This window comes from Eschrichtius robustus, chromosome 10 (genome assembly GCF_028021215.1).
Source record: "Eschrichtius robustus isolate mEscRob2 chromosome 10, mEscRob2.pri, whole genome shotgun sequence".
NCBI classification, from domain to species: Eukaryota; Metazoa; Chordata; class Mammalia; order Artiodactyla; family Eschrichtiidae; genus Eschrichtius; species Eschrichtius robustus.
Window position 1 is genome coordinate 108,883,765 of NC_090833.1, and position 15,471 is coordinate 108,899,235.

At 39.9% G+C, this 15,471-nt stretch overlaps 1 protein-coding gene across 2 annotated transcripts in view; it reads left to right on the forward strand.

Annotated features, from left to right (window-relative positions):
- ELP3 (elongator acetyltransferase complex subunit 3) overlaps positions 1–15,471 on the forward strand; it is a 107,875-nt gene that overhangs the window by 37,872 nt on the left and 54,532 nt on the right. For both annotated transcript variants that reach the window (XM_068553251.1, XM_068553252.1), the window contains 2 exons: positions 5,742–5,903; positions 8,996–9,122. In XM_068553251.1, the coding sequence (XP_068409352.1) occupies positions 5,742–5,903; positions 8,996–9,122 (289 nt within the window). The remainder of the gene's footprint in view (positions 1–5,741; positions 5,904–8,995; positions 9,123–15,471) is intronic.

Consider the following 15,471-nt stretch of genomic DNA (forward strand, 5'->3'; position numbering starts at 1 on the left):
ATAACCATGATTGTTTTTTTCTATTAATAGTACATTGCTGTTGGCTCTTCAGCTGTCTGATTAGGAGTATAAAATGGTAGCATTCTTGTCGGCTACTGAAAGAATCAAAACCGAAACTGTTAAGGGTTGTTTTTCATATATCTTAAACCTTGTCAACTAGCATGATAAGGGACCAAAGGTCCCTGATTACTCTCTAAGCTATGTTACCGGGTGAGTTTTTCATAGGTTGTACTCATTTAAAAATTGAACTTCTGTTCCTGTCTGTTTCCTCAGTTTGTGTTGGGCAGAACCTTATGTTGTAGACCCTCTTGACGTAACTGCCAATATCCAGGAAGCAAACTTGACCACCATCTCAGAAGGAAAAAGATAGTTATTTTTAAATTCTCAAACATTCAACTCAGTCATTCTTAAGTTTGGAATATCGCTAGCACAGCATTATACAGAACATAAAATTTTTTTGAGATATTTTCCAGATATGATTATAGCCCCCGCACCACCCTGCCCCCCCCCCCAAAAAAAGCATGTGTTCTGTGGTACTACTGAGGAATTACACCAATCACCCCAGATGTTATTTGGCAAGTCAAAAAAATCTTTGGCTGTCCAAAGAAGTTTATAAATTCTCCTTACTCATTTTGAGACTGCAGATGCAAAAGAGTTTGTACATTGTGATTAATGAAAATCAATATTTCATCTACATATTACAAATATTTACGTTGTGATCTGGTTTGAGCAGGTTGAGTTTGAGATAGAGGGATGTCCATGTAGGAAAGGGTCCATAAAACTCTCAGAAATTTGGGCTTAGACCTCTAGTGAGATTTCACACAGGAAATCTAAAGCAAGACACATCCAACTTAATTAATGACAGAGGTTTTAGAGAGGACTTCAGGAGATTAATAGTAATCAGAAGTGTTCTTTGATGCCACAGCCTTCTTGGAGTGAATCAGAGACCGTTTACAGAAGATAACAAAGAGACCTTCACATCGTCTTTCTTCAGTGTCCCCCTGGTTGGGACCTTAGTGTGAAGGGACAGTAAGTAATAACAGATGTCACTTTTATAGGTCACTTTCTTCCTTCCAGAAATAGAAGCATGCTTTCCAAGAAATCATATCTATCCAGTTATATATCTGCCACTTCTGACTCTTTGTTCTTAAGTGGTTCTTGGCTTTAGCTGTGTGTCTTATCCCTGCAGCTAGACTGTTGAGCATCTCTGGGACGAGAACTACCGTATCTTTACTTTCTGTAGATTACCTGGCCTAGTGTTAAGCAACTTTTAGGGTTAACTATTTGCAAGAGGAAAGGTAACCAGTAGAATTAGCTAGAGACCGCTATGGGAGTAGAGAGAGACCTCCTATGTCTTCGGTTATGCCTCATTCATTTACTCATTCTTCATATTTGTAATTTTTATATTGAAGGAGAGTTTTTAGTGCTGAAGCCCTTACCTCTAAATGTATACGAGCCTACTGCCTTCCAGGAGCTTCCTGTCTAGGTGGATAGACAGGCATAGCCACAAATAACAAGACAAACTCTGTTCAGAGTATGGGCAAGGTACTTCAGGAATGAGAGCGCAGAGTTACTGAGAGGCGCTGGGAAGATGTCATGGCAGGAGAAATGTATTTGAGCTTTGTTTTGAAGTCTGGGTAGCGTTTGGTTTTTATTTGCTTTTATATTCCCAGGTTACTGTCCCATCTCCCACCCCCTCCCAGCCCCAACCCCCCAGTTAAAAAAAAATGCTGTCAGCATAAGTTATTGGCTTAAGTTATGCTTCACAGAGAACATTAGCATCTTTTATAGTTGGTGCCAGTCCTATGGCATACAGAAACGTGTAGGATTCAACATAGCCCCACAGTGGTGACGTTTAGGCTTATTTAAAATGACCCTATAATGCCACAAAAAGAGAAGTGGAATTGGAATCAGAAGACCTGGGTACAAGTCCTGGCTTTGTCTCTTAGAAGCTCATGATCAGGGTTGGAAAATTTGGTACATTTCGTAAACGCCCAAGAATTTAACAAATCTGACTTTCCCCGCTCCCCAACTGTATGGTAGTTGAACTCGGTAGTAAAGGAGAGCCACACTGTCGGATGGCTGTCTAAACAGTGTGGCGGGTTATAGCAGGCCATAAAATGCCAGCTCAGATATTTTGCTTAGATTAGTTGACAGCCTTTATGAACATATTTGCAATATTTTGAAAAACCAATCATATTGATACCTTTACATCTCTCTTTAATGAAGAGGCAAGAATTAGTGATATGTAGAACTAAATATAGCATTAACAAAAATCCTTTAAAAAATGATCTTATACTGTATAAGATGACCTTATATTCTGTTCTTTAGAAAATACTCCATTATTTTTGCTCAAATTTGATAGGAATTTCTGCTTAATTGCTTTTCAGATGAAAATACAATTCTGAAAGAAAGATAGTGGTAAATAGAAAATATTGGCTTTTAAAAACTTGAGTTATTTTTTGTTCCTCCATTTCTGCTCCTGCAAAAGGTAATGACATTTTCCCCAAGAGGAAAGACACTTTTGAAATGGAGTTAAATTATTGTTTGCGAATAAGGTTTGCCTCTGTGTCCTGTACTACATTCTAACTACTTATGAAGAGACCTTATCATCCTCGCAGCAGCTTTCTCTATCAGTCTTGCTTGGGCCTTTGATGATCTGTGCAATAGAGATTAGCTAGTGGATTTCTCTTTCCTCTAGACGAATTCCCATCTGTGCAGTTGCCTGTCCTCTAGTTTTAGTAATGCAAGGTACTGTTGTGCTGCCAACTTTGCTGATAACTTAATGGCATCCTTTTAGGAAATACTGTGGGTTGTTTTTTTGTTTTGTTTGTTTGTTTGTGTTTACTTATTTATTTATTTATTGGCTGTGCCTTGCAGCACGTAGGATCTTTGTTCCCTGACCAGGGGTTGAACCCATGCCCCCAGCATTGGGAACATGGAGTCTTAACCACTGGACCACCAGGGAAGTCCGAGGAAATACTGTGGGTTTTATAAAAATATCAGTGAATGGAGAGGTTTTATGATACAATTTTGGAATGCCTGACTGTAAAATGTTCTCACTTACTTTGTTAAATATACTCAAAACTTAGAGTTTTCTGCTTTTTGGTTTTTTCCAGCTGTCATGCAATATGCTTTCTCCATAATACGTTAGTGTTTTCTTTTTTTTAATTTTTTAAAAAATATTTATTTATTTATTTTATTTGGCTGTGTCGGGTCTTGGCTGCAGTACGCAAGATCCTCGTTGCGGCACGCAGGATCTTTTTTGTTGTGGCGCACAGGCTTCCCTCTAGTTGTGGGGCACAGGCTCCAGAGCATGCAGGCTCAGTAGTTGTGGTGTGCGGGCTTAGTTGCCCCGCGGCATGTGGGATCTTAGTTCCCCCAACCAAGGATCAAACCCACGTCCCCTGAACTGGAAGGCAGATTCCTAACCACTGGACCACCAGGGAAGTCCCTTAATTTTTTAAAACAATGGTTTTCTTCAAACACAATAATTGGTATTCGAAGAAGGTGAGTTACATGTATTCTGCATGCCTTGGGACCCACCTATTTGAGAGGCGTGAGACTTTCTGATCTGATTGTTTCAGAGAAGCTAGCTGTCAGAAGCAAGATTTGATAAGATCTGTGCCCTTTTTTGTCTTATGATTTATCGTTTAGTAACTATAAACTAGTTGTTTCCCTTTAGTTCTTGCTGCCTCTAGTAATCCTATATAAAACCTTAGGAATAGGGTAATAGTGTAAAGACTTTGAACGTCTAGAGTGAAAGACTTCAGAATCAGTCCTTCAGTTCAGTGATTCGTAACCGTCTTAATAATTATTATTAAATTAGATAAGTCAGTTTTATTGACAATTATGAATGAATGAACTTAAAGGAGAACAGTAGTTACAAAACTATGGAAATTTTATGATTTTTATTTTTCAAGAAAAAAGCTATGAGCTTCTTTGGAAAGAAGGAAATTAAGTGGCAAAAAAAGGCTTCCCTCACCCTGCCCGAAGAATTGAGAAAGTTGTAGAAGGGTGCACTGAGAAGAATTATTTCGTTCTAGGAGAAGTTGAAGAGAGGACAGATCTGATGTCCCATGCTGAATTGTCCAAGCCATGTGATAGAGTGAAACACAGAGCAGGAGTTTTGAAGTCAGGCAGACCTACCTTCAAATCCTGACTTGGATTTTATGAGCTCTGTACCCTTGGACAAAGTATTTAATCACTTTAGGAACTTCAGTTTCTTTATCTGTAAAATGGAGATAATAAGACATACTTCATAGAGCTAACGGGAGCATTCAGTGCATGTGGAGTATATAGTGCCGTGCTTGGCCGCAGTGGCCTCTGTAGGTAATGGTTCCTATTCCATCGCATCAGCAGACCACTTAGCAAGTCATTTTCCTCTTCTAGATTCTAGCTTGAATCTAAAGTGGTACTCATGGGCTTCCCTGGTGGCGCAGTGGTTGAGAATCTGCCTGCCAGTGCAGGGGACATGGGTTTGAGCCCTGGTCCGGGAAGATCCCACATGCCGCGGAGCAGCTAAGCCCGTGTGCCACAACTACTGAGCCTGCGCTCTAGAGCCCGCAAGCCACAACTACTGAGGCCCATGCGTCAGGAGCCCATGCTCCACAACAAGAGAAGCCCGCACACTGCAACGAAGAGCAGCCCCCGCTCGCCACAACTAGAGGAAGCCCGCACGCAGCAACAAAGACCCAACGCAGCCAAAATAAATTATATAAATAAATAAATAAATTTAAAGTGGTACTCACTACTCTGATATCTGGTTTTAGTGAAGGAGAGAAATGATTCCTAATTTTGTAAGTTGTTGCTAAGATTAATAGGCTTGACAAAAAGACTTGTGAGTATAGAAGACATTTCATCTGAATTATTCCTATGATCATTATGCATACCCTCCCCTCCCCCCTTGTTTGTTTTCTTTTATTTACCATAACTCTAAAATATGGAGTGGAAAATAAATAATGCAGATGGTTTTCACGTCCATGAAAAATCGTTGCTAGGAATTGAAAATTAGGGTTTTCACAGTTGAAATCCCTGCTTTCAAGGAGATTATGGTTGCAGCACACTGCAGGAGAATAATAACGATAATGGTGATGATCACATTACTTTGTGGTGGCTCAGTCACGTCAGTCCCATGAGGTATAGCGACTCTTATCCTCATTTTGCAGATAATGAAACCGAAGCACAGGGAGGTTAGTAACTTTCCTGTTTGCATAGTTAGGATTTGAACTCAGACAGTCTGGCTCCAGAGCCCACGCTCTTTTTTTTTTTTTTTTTTTTAACTATTTTTTAATATTTATTTATTTTACTTATTTTATTTATTTTTGGCTGAATTGGGTCTTCGTTGCTGCGTGTGGGCTTTTTCTAGTTGCTGTGAGCGGGGGCTACTCTTCGTTGCGGTGTGCGGGCTTCTTATTGCAGTGGCTTCTCTTGTTGCGGAGCACGGGCTCTAGACACATGGGCTTCAGTAGTTGTGGCTCGTGGGCTCTAGAGCGCAGGCTCAGTAGTTGAGGCACACGGGCTTAGTTGCTCCGCGGCATGTGGGAACCCGGACCAGGGTTCGAACCCGTGTCCCCTGCATTGGCAGGCAGATTCTTAACCACTGCGCAACCAGGGAAGTCCGAGCCCACGCTCTTAACCACTGGGTTAGAGCCGGGAGGACAAGAAGAAGACATCCTTTAAATGAGAACAAATGTCCTAAAACTTTGGCAAGTTGTTTACTTTTTGACTTTACTCTACAGATATTCTGAGAGAAGCCTCACAAAGTGCATCGGAATTACTATTGAGACCAGACCAGATTATTGCATGAAGCGGCATTTAAGTGATATGTTGACCTATGGCTGCACAAGGCTGGAGATTGGGGTGCAGAGTGTCTATGAGGATGTGGCCAGAGATACCAACCGGTAAGACGGTGCAGATGATCTTGCACAAGCCTTCCTTTTCCCGCACCGACTGGATCTGTGTTACTACCCATCTGACAGGGAGAGGTCTAGGTATTCCTTGTATTCGTTCTTCTGTCTGTGCTCTTAGTTCCATCTCCTCCCTCCTTGATTTTCAGTCTCTCTTTACTGGCTTTTTTCCAGTAGTCTATAAACATGCTCGTCTCTCTTCCAGTTCTTGTGATAAATAGCCTTTCCCATGTGGAAAGCAGAGGACAGGGCTCAGGGTTAGTAGTTCAAAGCATGAGAGAAGGCCAAGGAGAATAGGAACAAAGAAAAGGGTTTGAACAAGAAGGAAACTAGTGTGAGATTTAAGAGATTAGTTTTGGTGAAGCAAATGCCAGTTGGTAGGGTAGTGAAAGAAAGTCTGGTGAGGTGATGGGTATAAACTTTGAGAAATTTGGGAGTCTAAGGAAGGAAAGAAATAAGAGTTGATAGAGCCATATGAAGTTCTCTTCCCTCCAGAAATAAAGGCAGACTTCAGGGAGTAAGTGTGTGTTGAGCTGGATCTTAAAGGCTACTTCACTTTAATAGGATTTGGATAGACATGGTGGAGGGTTGTGCTCAGAGAAGGAAGTCAAGGGAAACTAGGGAAACACATGGGTCAGTATCTTAGCAACAACCAGGAAGAGTGCCAGGCTAACGAGGGCAGATGCTTCCCTTTAGGTAATAGAGGTCTATTAAATATTTTGCACACAGGAAGAGTCAGATGGATATCAAGCGTGAGAAAGATCAGCCTGCATAGGATGCGGTCTTGTCGGGGAAGGCTTGAACCGGGAATGCTGGTAGGGCTGCTGCAGTAACCAGGGCTATGCCAGAGAGGTACCTTGTGGGTGGAAAGAGTCTCTGGAAGAGTCTGAGTTAGTCAGGTGGGGAAGAGGAAGATTTTTTCAGGCAGAAAGGAGAGTACGAGCAAGCTCCTGAGGATAGGAGCACACGGCACATTTCGGGAAATTGGAGTGGTTTCATTTGGTGGGAGTGTGGAGCGTGAGGTAGGAGCGTGGTAAGAGGTGAGGCTGAAAGGGTCAGCAGGTTGGCCAGATCATGGGGCGCCTTAGAAGTCAGCCCAGCAAGTTTGGGCTTTAATCCAAGGCCAGGCTGGAAGCTAACTTGTGATCAAGGCATATCTGCATTTTATTTTATTTTATTTATTTATTTTTGGCTGCGTCGGGTCTCAGTTGCAGCACGCGGGCTCCTCGTTGTGGTGCGCGGGCTTCTCTCTATTTGTGGCGTTCAGGTTTTCTCTTCTCTAGTTGTGGCGCGGGCTCCAAGGTGCACGGGCTCTGTAGTTTGAGGCATGCGGGCTCTAGTTGAGGCGCACGGGCCCAGCTGCCGTGCGGCATGTGGGATCTCAGTTCCCTGACCAGGGATTGCACCCGCGTCCCCTGCATTGGAAGGCGGATTCTTTACCACTGGACCACGAGGGAAGTCCTGGGGATCACAGTGTGAGGGTGGACTAAGAAGACCAAGCTAGAAGGAAGGTGAGTTCAGAGGCTGCTGCGGTAATTTAAGCAGGAAGTGATGTCCTGAAAAGCAGTGTTTGGTGACTGAGTGGGAATGAGGGTAAGAGAGAATGGGAAATAGAGGCTTGGAGGGAAGATGAGTTTCATTTTGGATAAACTAAGTTTTAGATACTTGTGGGACAACCGGTTGAAGGTTTGCTTTAGAGCGGGGCTGTCCAGCAGAACATTCTGCAGTGACTGAAATGTTCTGTACCCGCACTGTCCACTGTGATAGCACAACCGAGGAACTGAATTTTTCATCTGAATTAATTTAAAGATAAACTTGAATAACCACATGTGCCTCATGACTCTAATATTGTACAGTGCAGCATTAGAGTATTGGATATTTGGGCATGGTGTCAGAAGAGAGGCCTGGCCCAGTCATATAGATTGAGAAGTCATTAACAAAAAGAGGTTAGAGATGGAAGCCGTGGAAATGGATGGGAACCTTCAGAGAGTGGGAAGGAGTCCATGGTTTGTAGGATTTTTTGGTGGTGAATGGGAATGGCTAGGTGGTGAAAGGATTGATACAGGGCTTCGGTCTTTAGTAGCCCCAAACTATTATTAGGGCTTGCTTCTTACTTGAATGTGGCACTAGAATGTTAAAATGATTTATACAGCTGGCCCCAAATGATTCTGACTTGTCACTAAATCATTCTCTCTTCTTACTTTTTTTTTAGGGCCCTCCAACCCACCAGAGTGAAATCTACTTTGTATATAGATGTATCTCTCTCTCTCCCTCTCTCTCTGTCTCTCTCTCTCTTCTCCCCTCCCCCTCTCTCCCTCCCTCCCTTTCTTTCTCCAAATGAAATTATTTGTTAAAAGATTTTTAGGGCTTCCCTGGTGGCGCAGTGGTTGAGAGTCTGCCTGCCAATGCAGGGGACACGGGTTCAAGTCCTGGTCTGGGAAGATCCCACATGCCGCGGAGCACCTGGGCCCGTGAGCCACAATTACTGAGCATGCGCGTCTGGAGCCTGTGCTCCTCAACAAGAGAGGCCGCGATAGTGAGAGGCCCGCGCACCGCGATGAGGAGTGGCCCCCGCTTGCCGCAACTAGAGAAAGCCGTTGCACAGAAACGAAGACCCAGCACAGCCATAAATAAATAAATAAATAAACAAATAATTTTTTTTAAAAAAAAAGATTTTTAAAGGAAAGAGCATAACAAGATGCTCCTCCTGCATGGGTTTGAGCTCATTATTCTTGTTTTTAACCTAGATATTTACATTAGCAAGCTTATTTTGGCCGATGATGCTAAATCAAATAATTTTAGTGTATATTAACTCCTGTGACCTCAGTCACTTACTGTCAGAACTTACTGTCAGAGTAAGTGCATAAGGGAATTTCTGAGAAATATCTCAGAAGTAAAATTATTTTTTTCCAGGCCTTCTCAGAGGTGGAGATGTAAAAATGACTTTCTACGATTTCTTTTTCCCCAACCATATTCTTCACTATAGAGCTACTGTTACCTGTCTTGGAGATTGTTTTCCCTCTATTCCTTGTACTCACCTTATTGCCCATTTATTTGTGTAACAGGTAGTGAATTTTCTTCCTCAGGGGCCACACTGTGAAGGCAGTATGTGAGTCCTTTCACCTGGCCAAAGATTCTGGTTTCAAAGTTGTGGCTCATATGATGCCCGATCTGCCAAATGTGGGACTAGAGAGAGACATTGAACAGTTTACAGTAAGTATTACCTTAAACCAAGCTACTTGAGAATGCCTCTGCATGCTGCTTCTACCCTCTCTGCTCTTTCTGATTATTTACTGTTGATTTTTTTCCCATTATTAAAGCAAGACATCCTCATTATGACACAGTGGAGAAAGAGGAGTCACTCACAGCCCCGACACCAAATAAAACCCTAACATGTCAATATACTCCCAGGGTTTTTTTATACTTAGGATTTTTTAGGGGATGAGGTGGGTGATACATAGATACACGAAGACATACTTACAGTTACGTATATGATAGGTAATTATTTTAATAGCTTTTTCACTTAACATTATAGCAAGCATTTATTCCTGTTATAGCCTGGTCTCTGTTAAAAGGTTAACATATTTAAATATCCACTTAATTTCCATTGAACAAATATGCCATACTTTGCTTAACCACTTCCAGTTTTTTTAATTGAAGATATTATCAGTTTTTGATAATATCACAATATCAAATAGATATTTGTAAATAGACTGCACATCAACAATTTTACGGCTGTAATTTTTTGTAGTATTTAGGGTTATTTCTTTAGGACAAATTCCCTGGAGTAGAATTATCAGGTAAAGGTATAAATACTTTAAGAATCTCACCATGTTACTTAGTTGCTTTTCCCAGGGTTGTAACAACTTACACTCATTTCAGCAGGGTTATCTTTTTCCCAAAATAATTCTCTCCTATTTATGTATTTTCTACATACATATACACACACAAACACACACACACACACACACACACACACATACATACAATATTTATCTTCATTAATTTGATGGATAAAAGTGCCGTTTCAACTTGTATTTTGTAATTATAAGTAATGCATTTTTCAGGTTTGTATTTAATAAGTATAATTCTTTCATCTTTTTGGAATTGTGTGTTTTTGTCCTCTGACCAATTACTCTATTAGATATGAATATTTTTAACATTAATTATATGAACTTTCTAGGTAATGACATTATGGATTGTTTTTTATATTTGTTAAAAATATTTTCCCCAACCTATCCTTGACCTTTTGTTTCTGTTGTCAAATCTATCTTATTTACTTACTTATTTTCTTAGTGATGATTTCTTAAGATACTTCTAAGCTTAGAACTGCCTTTCTCATACAGCATTTCATTAAACAGTGAAAGAAAATATTCTGTTTTCTTCTAGCCTTTCTGTTCTTTGAATTTTAATACCTAACTCGGGGGTTCGTTTGTTTGTTTGTTTGTTTGTTTTTACTCTATCACATGTTAGCTTGATTCATGTTAGCTTTGTCTTGGGAAATGAGATTGCTCAAAACTCTTTTTTCCTTCAGATTCTCAAATAGGGAAGGTGGCTTAAGGATATCCTTTTAGAGAAGAGAATGAAAATATTTATCAAGTTATTTCATCCACAAAAATACTTTTATTTTGCTCTGTTTATTAGAACAATAGAATTCATCATGCCTTATTTGTGAAGTTAATAATTCTTTCCTTTTAAAAAGTTTATTTTTATTATTTCTAAGCCAATGAATTACAACTAAAGGCCTATTTTATAAGACAGCATTAATTCACAGATGTTATTAATTCCCCCATATTGACTATGTAATAGATTTTGAGTCTAATATCTTCCCCTCAGTAGTACTAGCCAGGTACTCAGACTTCAAGCCTAAAAGGCACCTGAAACACACTTCTCTTTAGCACAGCTCCTAGGTGGGCCAGTGGTATAGCCAGCATTCATAACTTTAAGTGCCCTTGGAAAAAATATGTCAAGTAATAGCAAATAGCTGAGTCTTACAATTCATTTTCTTTGTGTCTTCAAAATAAAGAATAGTTCAGAAATAATATTGCAGAGACAGCCCTTCATGTAAATGGATTTATCTGCTTGTTTATAATCTTTTCAAAGAAACCTACAGGGAATATGAGCAGACCATATGCCTTTTCTAACTGCATCCCAGCAAATGAGTAACAAAATAGAGCTAAAATGAGAAATCTGATTTCTCTCTAGAGAAAAATTCTCTGAAAAATTAATCTATAGATTGTCTTAAATATTTTTACAAATCAATTAAAAAAAAAGACAGACCACCTAATAGGAGAATGGGAAAAAAAAACAAAACTTGAACAAACACTTCACAGATAGGATATTCAAATATTCAGTAAAACTATTTAAAAGTTCTCAGTCATTTATCTTCAAAGAAATGAAATTTAAAACTACAATGCATGGCTACTGTATACTCATCAGAATAGCTAAGAATAGTTAAAATGAAAAAAGACAATATCAAGTGTTGGTAAGAGTATGGAGCAACTGGAACTCTCATTTATTGCCAGTGGGAATATAGTACATCATATTAGAAAACTGTTTGACAGTATCTACTAAAAGTGAACGTAGGCATACTCCATGACCCAGCAATTCTACTCCTTCACGTTTACCCAACAGAAATGCACACATATTTACCAAGACACAGTCACAAATTACTGAGTGTAGTATCATCATATTGGAAACAACCCAAGTGTCCATTAAAGCCAAATACATAAATATTGTAAGTTGTGGTGTTGTCAAACAATGAAATACATAAAACAATAAGAGTAAATTAATTATGACTTCATGCAACAACGTGGCTGATTCTATTCAGCATAATATTGAGCAAAGGAAACCAGATCCAAAAGACTACCTAACATACAATCCTATTAATGTGAGGTTCAGAAGCTTTGGGTGGAATTGTAGCTGGAAACAGGCATGTGGTAGGCTTCTGAGGTTTGGATAATGTGCCTTTTCTTGATTTGAGTGTCTAGGTGCTGGCTACATGATTTGTAAAAATCTATCAAGGTGTATACACTTATGATTTGTGTACTTTTTTATACTAAGATATATTTCAATAAAAGGTTTACTAAAATTTTTTTAAACTAGTTTTTGTTTAAGAAATCTTGTTTGGGCCTATTTGGAATTCACAACTTTTCCTGAATTAGTAGGCAGTATATTTTACACTTTAAAAATTTCTTTTTTCCCTACTTTATTTTATTGTCACATTATTAGCAACCCACAGAAACAGTTCCCTTAATGTGTTTTATCCATAGGAAGGGTTGCTAAGTAAAGGGTCTACTTGTATAATTGTAGAAGTCTAAAAAATGTTATATCTGTAGAGGACAAGATAGCCTTGCCTGGCATGGATCCCAGCTATGTGCCTGCATATGTTAGTTATAAATTGGCTTTGCCCTCACATCTTGTTGCTTAGGTCAGTTCCGGGTCGCTAAGAGCGAAACTGGTCATTTGCGTCTGTTCGTTGCAGATTCACACTCTTATCTAGTGGTAGGTACAGAGCTCATAGCTGTTTGTGATAAATAGCATTTGCTTATATTGTTCAGTAACTAAGATTTATTTTTGAAATGAAGTTTTCTTTTTTCTTATAAAGCTGAAAGTCCTGATTGTGATGGAGAATGTTTAACATCGTAGGAATTTATCCTCCGAGCATTAACTTCACCCTTTCCATCTGTCCTCAGGTCTCCAAAATGTTATATCATTTACTACTCAAAATAACCTTTAGCTGTTTTTGTATTTTATTCTTTTAAAATTAGACTGCTCCTGGATGTCTAAACTCAGGTTGCTGAAAATGCTTAGAGAGTGTCAGTTTCTCTTGAGGAAAAATTTATCTCCAGAACCTCTTGTCAGTAATGCGAAATCTTTCAAAGTCCATTAATGTTTGCCCACCCTTTGGACACTCAGAAGCTCTTTTTTTTCCCCACTGAGCTGTTTTTCCCAAAAGCCAGTGTGATCAAGTTACAGTTTGGCAGGTATGGTTAGAGGTGTTTGTTGTTGTTACTTCTTCATTTGCTTGGTTTTCTTAATGTAAAGGCTCGATACTTAAGGTAATGTCATAGAATACAGGTAGTGTAGAATTATATCAGAAAAGACCACCTGTTCCAGCCTCCTCAGATAAGGAAACAAGACCTGACGCGGTTAAGTAACTGTTAAAGGCCATGGTGAGTCTCAGGTAGAAGCAGGCTCTTAGGAAGGCACCCTTTCTATTGCACCTTTCTGTGTTTCCTTTCTTAGGCCAAGGAAAGTCTGTTTTACGATGAATGACTATGCATGACCTGAATGATGTTGAAATCCTGGTCGGGTTGGATCTTACAGAAACAAAACTTCCGTTTTCAGTTATTTTTTATTTGTATCAAAGGAATACATGCAAAATTTTAAAAGTCAAATTGTACTGTAAGGCCTACAATGAAAAACAGCAGTACCCTGCCTTCCTTTCCCTTGAGTGCCCCCATGTCATTTACAAACGCTTCAGTGTCCCTGCTTCCTCCAAATCCACTGCAGCTTGGCTTCTACTCACTCCCCGCTGCCCACCAACACACACACACACACACACACTCTCTCTCTCTCTCTCTCTCTCTCTCTCTCTCTCTCAAACTATTCTCTCAAACATTGTAAAGTACTTGCTAATCTCCAAATCCAAAGGATACTTCTCGGCTGACATTTTATCCAATCTTAGCATCTGTTATTGTTAAAGACTCTCTCCAGTTTTAAATTCTCACCTCCCTGGCTTTTGTGACTCTGCTGTCCCCTGGTTCCCTTTTTAACCTCTAGGACTATTTCTTTTCCGCTAGATCTTCTTTTTCTTCCCACCACTTAAATGTGGCTTCTGTCTTTTGCTCTCGTCTATATGCTTGTCTTTCTTCTGCTGTTCTAACTTCACCACTTACACTTCAGTGAATCTCATTTTCTCTCCAGCCTTAAGCCTTAGCTCTTAAGTCCAATTGCTGAATACTCTTCAACTAGCACCAGATGTCTTACATGTACTTCGGACTTAACGTGTCCAATATGGACATACTTCATTCCCCCAGTGGTCTCCTCGTCTTCTGTTTCCTGTGATATTGGTGTTCCATCATCCACATACCCTCCCAAGCTAGACATTCAGTCATTCAGAAGGAAAGAGAGAATATGTGGAGCCAGACTGGGCCTAGTTTGAATCCTGGCCCCACCCGCCACTTGGTAGCAATCGGACTGCTTGTTCCTCAGTTTCCTCATCTCTGAATGAGGCTGTTGTGAAGGTGGGCAGAGGTAATGCATGCAGCATGCTTAGAAGAATGCCTGGCACATAGCGAGTGCTCAGTACCTCACTGCTGCTGCTGTTCCCTCTACCGTGGGTCTAATCTAACAGGAGGTCCTGTGTGTTACTCCCTCTGAATATCTTTCAGAGCTGTCGCCTCCTCTTCATCCCCACTGCCACAACTTCAGTTCATGCTTTTGTCAGCTCACTGCACAGGTAGACAGCTTCTTAGCTAAGTCCCACGGCCACCAGCCATGTTCCCTCCTAATGTATCATCCACATTGCCACCAGAATGATGTTGATTAAATTAATTTTTATGTTTAGAGTATAAAAGGTATTAATTAATAAAATTATTATTAACTAGTGTTTGAAAATCCAGTAAGTCCTAAAGGGGTCATATCAAAACACAGTAGGCCTCCGCCACTTTCAACTGTTGTAGCCAGGCCAGGCCAGGGGAGGCGGGGGTGTCCCAGTATTTACCACCATGTTTCCTTCTTCTATGCTTGGATTCCTGTTTCCTGACTATCAGTAGAGAGATCCTCTTGTCTTACTGTTATCAATACAATAGTTGAAGAGTTAATTCTTTGAACTCCCATTCTCCCAATATTATTAGGCCACTATTTTAGTTATATGAGTAGTCAATGTTTTCATTACAGTTTTTACATAAATTATTATTATTTCCATGGAGCCAAGTAATATACTATACTTACTTTCTTTTCTTAAATAACTTTTTGTTTTTCCTAGAGTTAACAGTAAAATTGTCTTATTTATTTGCTTGTTAGTTCTCTGAGTATCTGTAACCTTCAAGTGTGCCCATTGAGTGTTAAAGCCCCTCTCTAAGTTCCTTTTTTAGGCTGGAGACATAACTCCCGGAGGTCTAACCTTCCAGCTGCAAACTGGACTGACAGTTCTCTGTGCCTAGTTCCCAGGGGTCTTCCTTAGGGCTCCTCTTCTCCTCTCTGTAAGATCGGATCCTTTGTTTTTTGGAAACCAAGTTAATCCTTTTTATTGGTTTATTCCTTGACTTTACTAAAACACATTCTCCAGCAGCTTTCTAAGAAAGGATTCACCATGGGAAGTAAGCCTTTTACATGCCCCAAAATGTCTCTATTCTAATACCTTCACACTTACAGAATTCTGTGAAATCATTTTCCCTCCTTTTTTTTTTTTTTTTTTTTTTTTAACTCATTATTGACCGGGGGATTTTTGCAGAAATTAATGCCTGTGGCCGGCGATTTTTATTTCGGCCGATCAAAATTAATTCTGTTATTGCACTAACACTTTGTGGGTTATTACATTCAATAGTTACACCTG